This window comes from Amphiura filiformis, chromosome 13 (genome assembly GCF_039555335.1).
Source record: "Amphiura filiformis chromosome 13, Afil_fr2py, whole genome shotgun sequence".
Classification (NCBI taxonomy): domain Eukaryota; kingdom Metazoa; phylum Echinodermata; class Ophiuroidea; order Amphilepidida; family Amphiuridae; genus Amphiura; species Amphiura filiformis.
In genome coordinates, this window is record NC_092640.1 from 58,120,589 (window position 1) to 58,130,954 (window position 10,366).

The 10,366-nt window shown below is 36.7% G+C and overlaps 1 protein-coding gene across 1 annotated transcript; it reads right to left on the reverse strand.

The window, feature by feature from the left end:
- Nucleotides 1–3,266: 3,266 nt before the first annotated feature.
- LOC140167338 (IQ motif and ankyrin repeat domain-containing protein 1-like) lies at nt 3,267–8,906 on the reverse strand. The gene is made up of 5 exons (XM_072190659.1): nt 8,581–8,906; nt 6,045–6,168; nt 5,072–5,212; nt 4,476–4,604; nt 3,267–3,657 (listed from the first exon to the last, which is right to left on the reverse strand). The coding sequence occupies exons 1-5, from the start codon at nt 8,699–8,701 to the stop codon at nt 3,498–3,500; spliced, it is 675 nt and encodes a 224-aa protein (XP_072046760.1). The 5' UTR covers nt 8,702–8,906; the 3' UTR covers nt 3,267–3,497.
- Between the last annotated feature and the right edge of the window lie 1,460 nt (nt 8,907–10,366).

A 10,366-nucleotide genomic window follows, 5' to 3' on the forward strand; every position in this document is an offset into this window, starting at 1 on the left:
CACAAAACATGTTCACACACACTTTTCCCCATTGCACCTTCAACCTTGCAGCAAGTGGTTGAGTCTGAAAAAAACTACAAAATAATACAGACATTCCACTTAAAGGGAAGCTAAGGGAAGTGGTCCAATTTGTTTCATGTTCTGCTTTCTATCTTTACCTGAGGCCTGCCATTAAAACAATGCTACCAAATTTTGAGTTGTAGGCCTAATGCTCCAGCAGTTTGATATGAGAAGCAAAAATGTGTTTAACAATGAATGCCCCATACTTCCTGTTAATGCCAAATTTGGCAGGGGGGGCCGGCCAAGATTGGCTCAATTTTGACGTTGTCATTGGTTTTACACGTAAACACAAAAATGTCTCAAATTATTCCAAAACTGTACGTATGTTATTAAGCACTATTTTATCAGTCTAAATCCGTTGTCATTGCAAGTACTGTTTTTTTGGTTTTTTTGTATGAATAACGCACGATATGTTACGATATATACTGAAAATTTCCCCTGTGTGTATCAATGAGTTTACGTAGTGTAGTGGTTACGGAGCTCGCCGCCCACGCATAGGGTCCCGAGATCGATTCCCATCCCCGGTGATGTTCAGAAAGTTTTCTTCTTCTTTTTTCTTTGAATTTAAAATTATTTATTTTCATGTGAAAATGTATATATTGCACTGGGAAATATATTTTGTGCATTTTTTTTCTGTATAGAGCTAAAAACGCATCTTGGCTCCGAGAAAAAATAATTGCGTCCATCGTGCAGGCAGTGTTGCCGTCATATTGTCTGTTTTGTTTACGCTTTTGGCTGTTGCCACATTGAATAATGTAGTCCACCATCGTCTGAAATTTGGGCTCATTTTGTTTAACTAGTAACAAACGCACGGCGCATGCGCGAGCCGGGAAATTCAGTTTTGGTTTTGAAACGTAAACAAAGCCGAATATCAAAACAACTCCATGCAGAAAATCACTTCTTTTTATAAAACTAAGCAAAATTACAACAATTACTTCAGGAATATAAACACCAAAGTCATATCTACCACATATGTCAAAAAGAAGTTGAAAATTCATCAGATAAGCGAGAAAGGGTCGAATTTTCGGTCAAAAAAATTTCGAAAAAAATCATATTTTTTTGGCCTGAAACTTGGCCATAACAAAATTCCCGTACACCACCAATTTCATGATTTTTGTCCTCAAAAATTAACTGAGTAATCCTCATAGTGTTTTCAAGTCAATTCCCCGGGAGACGGAAAAACGGACATATAGAAAAAAGATATTTAATTTTATTTAATTTTATCCACAAATTGACACCTGAGTTCGGGCATTGCAAACGTGCCATATATGTGTAGGGACCGAGTCTACAGCAAGCTTGAACTTCCCGGCTCGCGCATGCGCCGTGCGTTTGTTACTAGTTAAACATTTTGTGGTTATACTGCCCTCCGGCGTTCAGAAAGTTTTTCGATTTGTTTTGATTGTCAATCTATCGATATTCAGATTTGTTTTGACATTGATCGATGTATTGTCCCAGGCTAGCGACACTCCGGCACTTTTTGGAAGACATGAAGTGCAGCAGACAGTTTACATGTACAATGTGATTTTCTCATTTATAATTAGGATTACGTCATTGCCAGAATGCCAGAGCTTGTTTCATTTGTTCATTAGAATGATTGACAGCGGTGGGCGGAGCAAATACTCTAAAAATGTGATTCTCTAATAAATTATAGGTCACTAGGTCAATTCGGACCGTCTCTTCCTCAGATCTCTATGTAGGACTCTATGGTATCTTCTCATTACACGTTCGTAGTAAGACTTGGCCGGCGATGACGCCTGTCTTCAACCGCTGTATAGCACGGTATACACCAATCCGAGAAGCGTTTACTGTATTTGGCCCTCTATTGACGGCAACACAGATGTACCAGAGCGGGAGATTTAATTCGTAATTCAATACTCATGATTGTGTATTGAATATCACTATTGTGTACAATTCCCGGGTACAATTCTGTATAGCACACAATAAATAATGGATGGAACCCCCGACCTCGGGACACCGCAGTTTTACATCGGGGACACCGCAGTAATGGCGAAGTCGGATAGGTGTATAGGCAGTTTGCAGAGAGTGTCGCTTCTCTACCTTTATTTTCTCTGATTGTCCCTTCGGTGTTAAATTTGGCATGCTGAGTTACTAGAGGAACCAAGTTTTTAACCGTTTTCTACCGTAGTATGGTCACGTCTGGTAATATGAACCAAGAAAAACAGTATACAATGAATTAGAGAAGCTTCTGAGTGAGTTATTTTAAGCCAGCAATTAGAAAAGGAGTATAAATCGGTGGATTTTGGTAACTATCAACAGCATCAATTACACATCAGTTTGTGGAGCCCATGGGCATCTACACTTCCGGTTGTGGTTACCACAATTCACAACGTTTTGGTTTTATAATTTAAGATCATTTCGGGCGTTAAATGTTAATGTGGTAAAGAGTAAAGTATCTTCTGATAACAAAAGCTATACTTTTGATCAAGAAAATGGGGGATCACTTTAAAATGTCCAAAAACTTGTGATATATTCAAACTCAGGGCCGGGTGTTAGAGGCGTCAGACCCAAAAAGAGGACAATTACTAAAAAAGCTGAAAACAGCGTAAAATCAGATTAAAAACACAAAACATGAGCTGAAAACAAAATAAAACGCATACATTTTGGCAACGAAAAAAGAAGAAATAAGCTAAAAAGAGGATCTCTCACATCTCCTGCAAACTGCCCCCTCGATCAAGTTGCCTGCTACTTATTTACTATATACCGTAAACGTTCGCCTAATACACACGCTAAAAGATGTAATCTGATGCCTAATGGCGCTCATGGGGTCCTTTGCCTCAGGGTAATTTCATATACAAATAGAGAGCTCCCTCCTCTAAAAATCCCAACAAGAATTTAAGGTATGTGCCCTTGTTTGCTGGTGGGATTTTTATGGGAGGGCACTTTTAGTGTGTGTCTAAAATTCCAGTTAGGGACGCACCATTAGATTCTCAGGGTGGGGGTAGGAAGTTTTTCAAAAAAAAAAACTTCACCCACTACATGAGCAAAAAAAAACTTTCCCCACCAACACTAAAAAAAAAAAAAAAAAACCTTCCCCACCTAACTGTGTATAATGCATGAAATTAAAAAAAAAAACTTGCCGGAAGGCGGCGAAAAAAAAAACCGCCCGTTACCGTCGGGCAAAAAAAATTTCTTCCCCGACCCTAACTTCCTACCCCCCTAAGTATCAAATGGTGCGTCCCTTATGTCAAAGGAGCCCATAGCGCCATTAGGCGAACATCTACGGTACCTCATATATCTATAGTCTCAGCCTCATCCAACACCCATAGAAACTATATAGTATTTTGCACTACTTCCCTCAAAAAGATACCAGTATTTTCAAATCACAGATACTCTTTTAAATCCACCTAATTCTCCATTCTATTAAATGAGGTAAGTCTTTTTCTTTTAATGTGTATGGGGGTAACAGTAGGCCATGCCTAATTCTCCATAACTACTCTAATGACACAAGTCTTTTCCTTTAATGTCTTCTCTGGTTCAATTTTACTGAGAATGATGAACTTGAAGTTTTTGTACTCATCAAGAAAGCGATTTTCATTGTACTCATCCCCGTCTGTGCCTCGGATTAAACATGTATACCTGCAGAGGTAAAAAAGACAATTCAGTAAATATTACAGCAATAATGTGTGATTTGCATAAAGAAAATGTTTCTATGTTTTCCACAAAATGTTAATTTTCACTGATCACATTGCCCCTTTTAATTTCGAGCCAAACAAAGGTAAAACAAAGAAAATTGCTATCTCATTCCAGTGCCTAAATTATCCTCAATGCATGTATTAGCTAGCCGATCATACAAATAACAATATTCACCATACTCGAATGTAAGTTCATACGTGCTGGTAATAAACAATTTCCAAAAGTTTAAACTGACTTTCAGCACAAAAATTCACTAACCTTGAATTTTCGATGTGGCACACATCTTCATCAGAAGAAGTCCTAAGATGTTGTGATGGACTTGCCCTTGTCGACCAAAAGCCGCCAATGGTCAACAAAAGGGCAAGTCCATCACAACATCTTAGGACTTCTTCTGATGAAGATGTGTGTCACACATCGAAAATTCAAGGTTAGTGAATTTTTGTGCGTAAAGTCAGTTTAAACTTTTGGAAATATTCACCATGTTCACAATAGTACAATACATCACCGATTCACGAGATGTGTCAGCCATCAAACTGGAAAGATTTAAACTATTCTTCATTTCACCTGAAGTTTGGTAGTGACTTCAGTGCTGCAAAACACCAATGTGGGGAGGGGGATTTTCATTGTCCTGACTGGGGAAACGGGGAAGACTAAGTTTGGGAGCTTTGGCAGGTTTGGTGCTTCCACTGTAGTTTCATACATGAGTGCTTTCCAGGCAGACTGAAGTTCTTGATCAACAAATTTCAAAGTAGAACACTTACTTTTCATTCTTGATGATTTCTTTGGACATGATATCATCCATGAGTCCCGTGTGAATCTCATTGAATTTGTCTGTACATGTTGTAAACACATCTGTATCCATCATATCCAGAACCAGTGGCTTACCATATCTGTAGGTGATAGGAACAAAGTGTATAGCAAATTGGCAAAAATAAAGAAAATATGATAAAACTGGACACCATGACGACCGGGCATGATTTTTTTTTTTTGGGGGGGGTTCTTTAATATAAATACAATAAGAATATTTTTGTTTTCCTCTCAACAAAAGGGAAAAACTGATAATTTTAGGCATTTTGAACAAATCAAAACTGTGCACAATTGTTTTATTCCAAGGGGGGGTTGGCCCCTTCGCGATCCCCTTAAAATGCAGAATTTTCTTACTCTGAGAGGGTACCTCTAAAATGGCCAATAGAATCTCATTTACCCTTAAATACATTGTATGGGGATAATCATGAGTGGGCTTGCCCCTTGAAAACCCTGGGTCTGTCACTGCATCTTCTGTGGTCAAGCAACAATCCATTAAAATAAAAATTCCTTTAAAAAGGAAAGCAACAACCCATATAAAACAAATTCTCACCTGATAGCTGCCAGTAATGCCCTCCTTAAAGGCTCTGCCTGCATTTGGATTGAATCTAATCCATTTATGTAATTGACATTTTGATAGCGTAAAAATGTTGCCACCATGGAGTGGGGGGATGGGTCAATAACATATGGCCATCTGCAAGAAAAAGTATAATGGATACAATGTACTAATTTTATTTCAAATCAGGCATGTTGAATCATATGAGCAATCAATGTCAGGGTAAATCTGATCCACCAGCAAACAACCGCCCCCCCCCCCCTCCTGAAGTGGGAAGGGGGTTGGGTGGAAGTTAGTGATGGTCATGATCAATAATATGTTTATGTACAGACTCAGGGACACCCAATTAGTTTTCAGAGGATCTAAAAATATTCTAAATATGGGGCAAGGGCATCAATATCTAGCAGGATGCAGGAGGGATGTCCTCTTTGCATGGAAGCTTTTGAAGTGCCTGCATGTTACATAAATTTTATCTTAAAATTATGAATTTTACCCTAAAATTAATTCAATCTAATTGTAATACTTTGGGTTGGTAAACTGTTCTTTCTTTTTAAAATTATGCATTTTCCCTAAATTATTGGGGGTTGGGGGCCACCAAAATTATTGGGGGTTGGGCTGGTTTTATTATGACCAGACCTTAGGGGTCTGTGTGTTGACCCATGAATATACCAATTTGTTGGGACCCATATACTTCCCACCACATAGGAAAGTTAATTTACAAACATGTTTAGTCACTTGTTTAGTCAATTGTTTAGTCAATTGTTCATGTTGTTAGTCAAAGCTGGAAGCAATGAATTACTAATAGTAAATACCCAATAAAGCAATCTATAGCCAGTGTAAATTCAACTTTTAAGAGTATGTAGTTTTGCTTTGTGTCATGTCCAGTGGCTGTACAGTATTGTATTTCACTTCTCCTATGAAGCCAAGGACTAAATCCGACTAATATAAATAATATATTAATCATACTAACCTTCCATCAGTTTGAATGGGTCCTCCTTCATCTTTCAGTAACACATGATTTATATCCTTAAAGTTCACTTCGCACACTTTATTTATATCTTTAACATTCAATTCGCCAATTTCTTTTGTCACTTCTGCCAAAATAAAATGAAACAAGATAAAAGTGACCATTAGGCTAATAAAAGTTGATTTTGAGTTTATACCCAGCAAACACAAAACGTTTTGGACATCATTTGCAAAAGGTTATAAAAGGTTGTCAGAAAACGTTTAAATGTCGGGTTATATAAAGGGTACATTAATGGTATAAAATGTTTTCATCACATTAAAAAACATTTGTTGGTAATTTACTGCACAGCAAACACAAATGTTTTACAGAAAACATTTAAATGTCGGGTTATATAAAGGGTATAAAAACGTTTTAATAACATTCCGAAAACATTTTTGAAAACTTAGTACAAATCATTCTAAACAGAATGTTATTTTGGGGTTGAAAAAAATATTTTGCAAAAAATGTTTCCCCAAAATATTTACAATAACGGGTACAATAACGTTTTTAAAATGTTTTCACAACCTTTATATAACCTGACATTTAAATGTTATTAAAACGTTTTGTAAAAAACATTTTAAGAACATTTCTGTGTTTGCTGGGTGCAAATATTTTAACATAATGTTATGTAAGTGTTGACAAAATATTTGGCGAAAAATGTTTGGAAAAATAGTTTACAATGACATTTCGAAAACATTTTAAAAATATTGTTGTAGTGTGTTTTCATACAAAACGTTTTAAAACGATTTCATGACCTTTATATAACCCGACATTTTAATGTTATTAAAACGTTTTTACCTGAACCAAAACCCAAAATATAACTTATTTAAAACGTTTTAAAAACGTTTTTGTGTTTGCTGGGTACATCACATTTGCTGAGTAATGATGAGGCGACTCTTCCAGTGTTATTACCATATTCATTAGCTATTATTTAGTGCACATTCATTGTTTGATACTTTAATATTGGGCTTTTAAAATGGTATCCAACAAACACAAGGCAAGAAAATATCCCGGAAAATATAGGCATGATCAATATACTATGACTTAGTAGGCCCATTTAATATTGACATTTATGCTGGAGGTAGTTGTTTACACAAGAGACTTCAATAGTCTTTTATTTATCTGGGGATGAATGTAAATTTCCTGGGGTAAATTATGATCACTATAATAACTGGCAATCAACACACACCTGTTGGATTGTCCAACTGATTCATTGGGTCTAAAACTGACAAATTGCTATGAATTTATGATTATGTATTCCCATGCCATGGTATAATTATGCTACATGTTTTTAGCACAGTTTTTTTTCCTCAAATTTGATTTTTATCCTTGATACAACTATATAGACAAAGTATATATATCAAACCAATAAGCAGTACTTTGGGAGATCACTGACACTGTAATTTGAATTATATACAATTATTTTGATTTTAAATTCATTTGGTGGCAGGGGTGGGATTATAAATTTACAATGAACTTTCATGAAAATTTACAATCATCATCAATTAAAATCATGTCGATCATGTCATGATTGATTGTGTAATTCACTAGTAATGATCATGATGATATTAAAATATAGAGATTATTAATGATGAGAGCCTAAGGGAGTGTTCATAAATATTTTGGTGGGGGTGGTTGGAAAAGTTTGAACCTCGGACATCAAAAAAATGTTGATCCCCCCTAAAAAAGGGTGGATTTTTTTCTGATCCCCCCTTTTATGGTCTAAAATTTTTTGATCCCCCTTCATGTCCTAAAAAGAAACCAAAAATATACATCCTTAACAGTGGCATAGATTTCTTTTTGACAATAGGGTTTGAGAAAAGTCCAGTGAATCCAGCACCTTTTGCCGACAAAATAATTTAGCTCATGGTACAAATGCTCAAAAAATTTGCAATATTGAAGCTAAACTGGCGAAATATAGTACAAAACTGGAATTAATTTGCGCGAAGCGCAAAAAAATTGGCACTTTTAGTTTAAAATGACCAAATATGGGGTTAATTTTGGTTAGAAACCCATATACAGGTGTCAACATTGGGTGATGATTGTATGGACCATCCCCCTATCAAAATATTGGGGGGATTTATCCCTCCCCATCTCCCCGGGATCTACCCCTATGGTCATTAACTCATTAGCTAAAAATTACTGTTTGGAGTTATTCATTGGAGTCATACATGTAGTGTTTTACTACACCCAAATTGTAAAGTGCGCATATTTTGTTGATTTGTAGCTTGAGAGTACAAAATTGAATACTTAACATTGATGCGCGCGGAGTGTATGCATACCTTCTCGTACATTTTACCCCGGAATTTTACCCTCAAATTTTTTTATCCCCCCCCTATTAAGGACTGATTTTTTTTTATCCCCCCTTTTAGGACCCAAATTTTTTTGATCCCCCACCATATTTTCCAACCCCCCCCCCCCACCAAAGTATTTATGAACACTCCCTAATAATCGATATCGTTCTAGACTATGCGCTAAAACTGTGTGTAATTTAGCCTACCTGTCACTTTCGAAGTCGAAGACGAAGGAGTTGATTTCTTTTCAGCAGTCTTCTTCTTAGTTGATGCTGTGGATTTGCCTGGTTTAGAGACAGCTTTAGGTGCGGACTTCTTAGGTGGCATTTTGAACGATTAAAATAAGAGCAATGCTGCAAAGTAAATGTAAGTGACCTACTCGCCTAGCTTCAATTCTATTTACATGGAGGCTACCATTTTGACGCCCCTGACGCTTCTAATCTCTTACTCCACTCAAAAAACCAACATTGACGAGTATACCTCATTTCACACAGAGCTAATCTGTTACACGTATATTAATTTAGGTAAGAGGTGGTACGGTTGTCAAGCAAGCGCCATCTTTTGTTTATTGTAGGAGAGGAGAATTTCAGGAATCGTGGGTATAAACGTTGAAACAGGGTAGGGGTTGAAATTAAAATCTTGATCGGCAAAAAAAAAAAGATGCTTGCTATAAATCCAGGTTCTAACCGTTCGTTCGTTTTCCTATCTGTTATTTTTTACAGTAAAGACTCAATTTGTTTTATTCTTTTATTCATAGGCTATGTCTAGAAAGTAAACTTAAATGTACCTTTTCTTGAATTTTATTTTGGTATAAATTGCAAACGAAACTGTAATAAGTCGACTTTTTTCTTTTCAAATTTTTGTATTCTGAAGATGTAAAAAAAAAATGTATTTTAGAGCTAGCTTGTGTTCAACATTTTAGTTGTTTTGTAATGTTATTTGATTCATATTGACACCAAAATTGTCTGATTTTTCATATTTTGAGCCTTAATTAATACAACCAGTAGAGTTTGCTAGTAGGCCTACCGGTAATTTAAAAATATATATATAAAAATAAAATAAAAAATAAAAACGAAAAGAAAAGAAGTCTCGACCGACCTACCCAATTATTAAAATTCATCGGGTAAGTCAATATTTTTTTCTTGGCCCCTCATAGTCCGATAGTGTGCATTCCCGGGGGGCACTCCCTTTGGAGGTGACCGCGTATGTAGGGCACTTTTTCAGCGTCGCTGTCACCCAAAGACCCCATGTTTTTTTACGAACACATGCTCTGTCACCACACCCGAAGACCCCCTATTTTTCCATTTGATCTGTCACCTAAAGACCCTTACAAGCACAATTTGAACAGCAACTCTCATTTATCACTGATTTTGTTATTTATTTTGAAAAAACAAAGAAATTTGAAGCCATTTAGAACTAGAAATTTGATTTTCAAGGTTTCTGTAGCGCTGTTTCGGCTCTCACCCAGAGATGCAATGACCCCACATTTTTTACATTTTGCTCACACCGAATGCCAAAAATCATGCTCTCTCACCCAAAGTGACCCCATATTTTTTACATTTTGCTCTCACCGATGCCCCTTAGTGCGAAAGTGCCAGGATATCCCCCCCCCCCGGTTCATTCTCTTTGGAGGTGGGGGGAGGTAGCTAGGGCATAGTTGTACATTGTAGGCCTACTTGTGGCTAAAATGTCACTAAAATGTCGACGTACCGCGCCTACCATGCGTCTAATCTCGCCAATCGTATTATCATGATTATTGGCGGACACGCAGCTGATGGATGTACAAACAAGACATAGGCCCTACTGCGGATATCGATATGCATACAGTTTATATGGTACGCCACTTATTCAATGATTCAATACACACACGCAGGCAACATATTTATTCAGCACTCGATCGGTGAGCTCAGACTAAACCGGAGATACCCGGTTTTATTATAAATATTAAATTTTACTGTAATTGAAGCACTCCAGGCTTAGTCTTTCACGGGG

Coding starts and splice junctions, on each gene's coding strand:
- LOC140167338 (XM_072190659.1), bottom strand. CDS start 8,701: ATGCCACCTAAGAAGTCCGCACCTAAAGCTGTCTCTAAACCAGGCAAA. Junction 4,605..5,071: donor GCATTACTGGCAGCTATCAG/GTGAGAATTTGT, acceptor TATCACCTACAG/ATATGGTAAGCCACTGGTTC. Junction 3,658..4,475: donor GAAATCATCAAGAATGAAAA/GTAAGTGTTCTA, acceptor TTACCTCTGCAG/GTATACATGTTTAATCCGAG.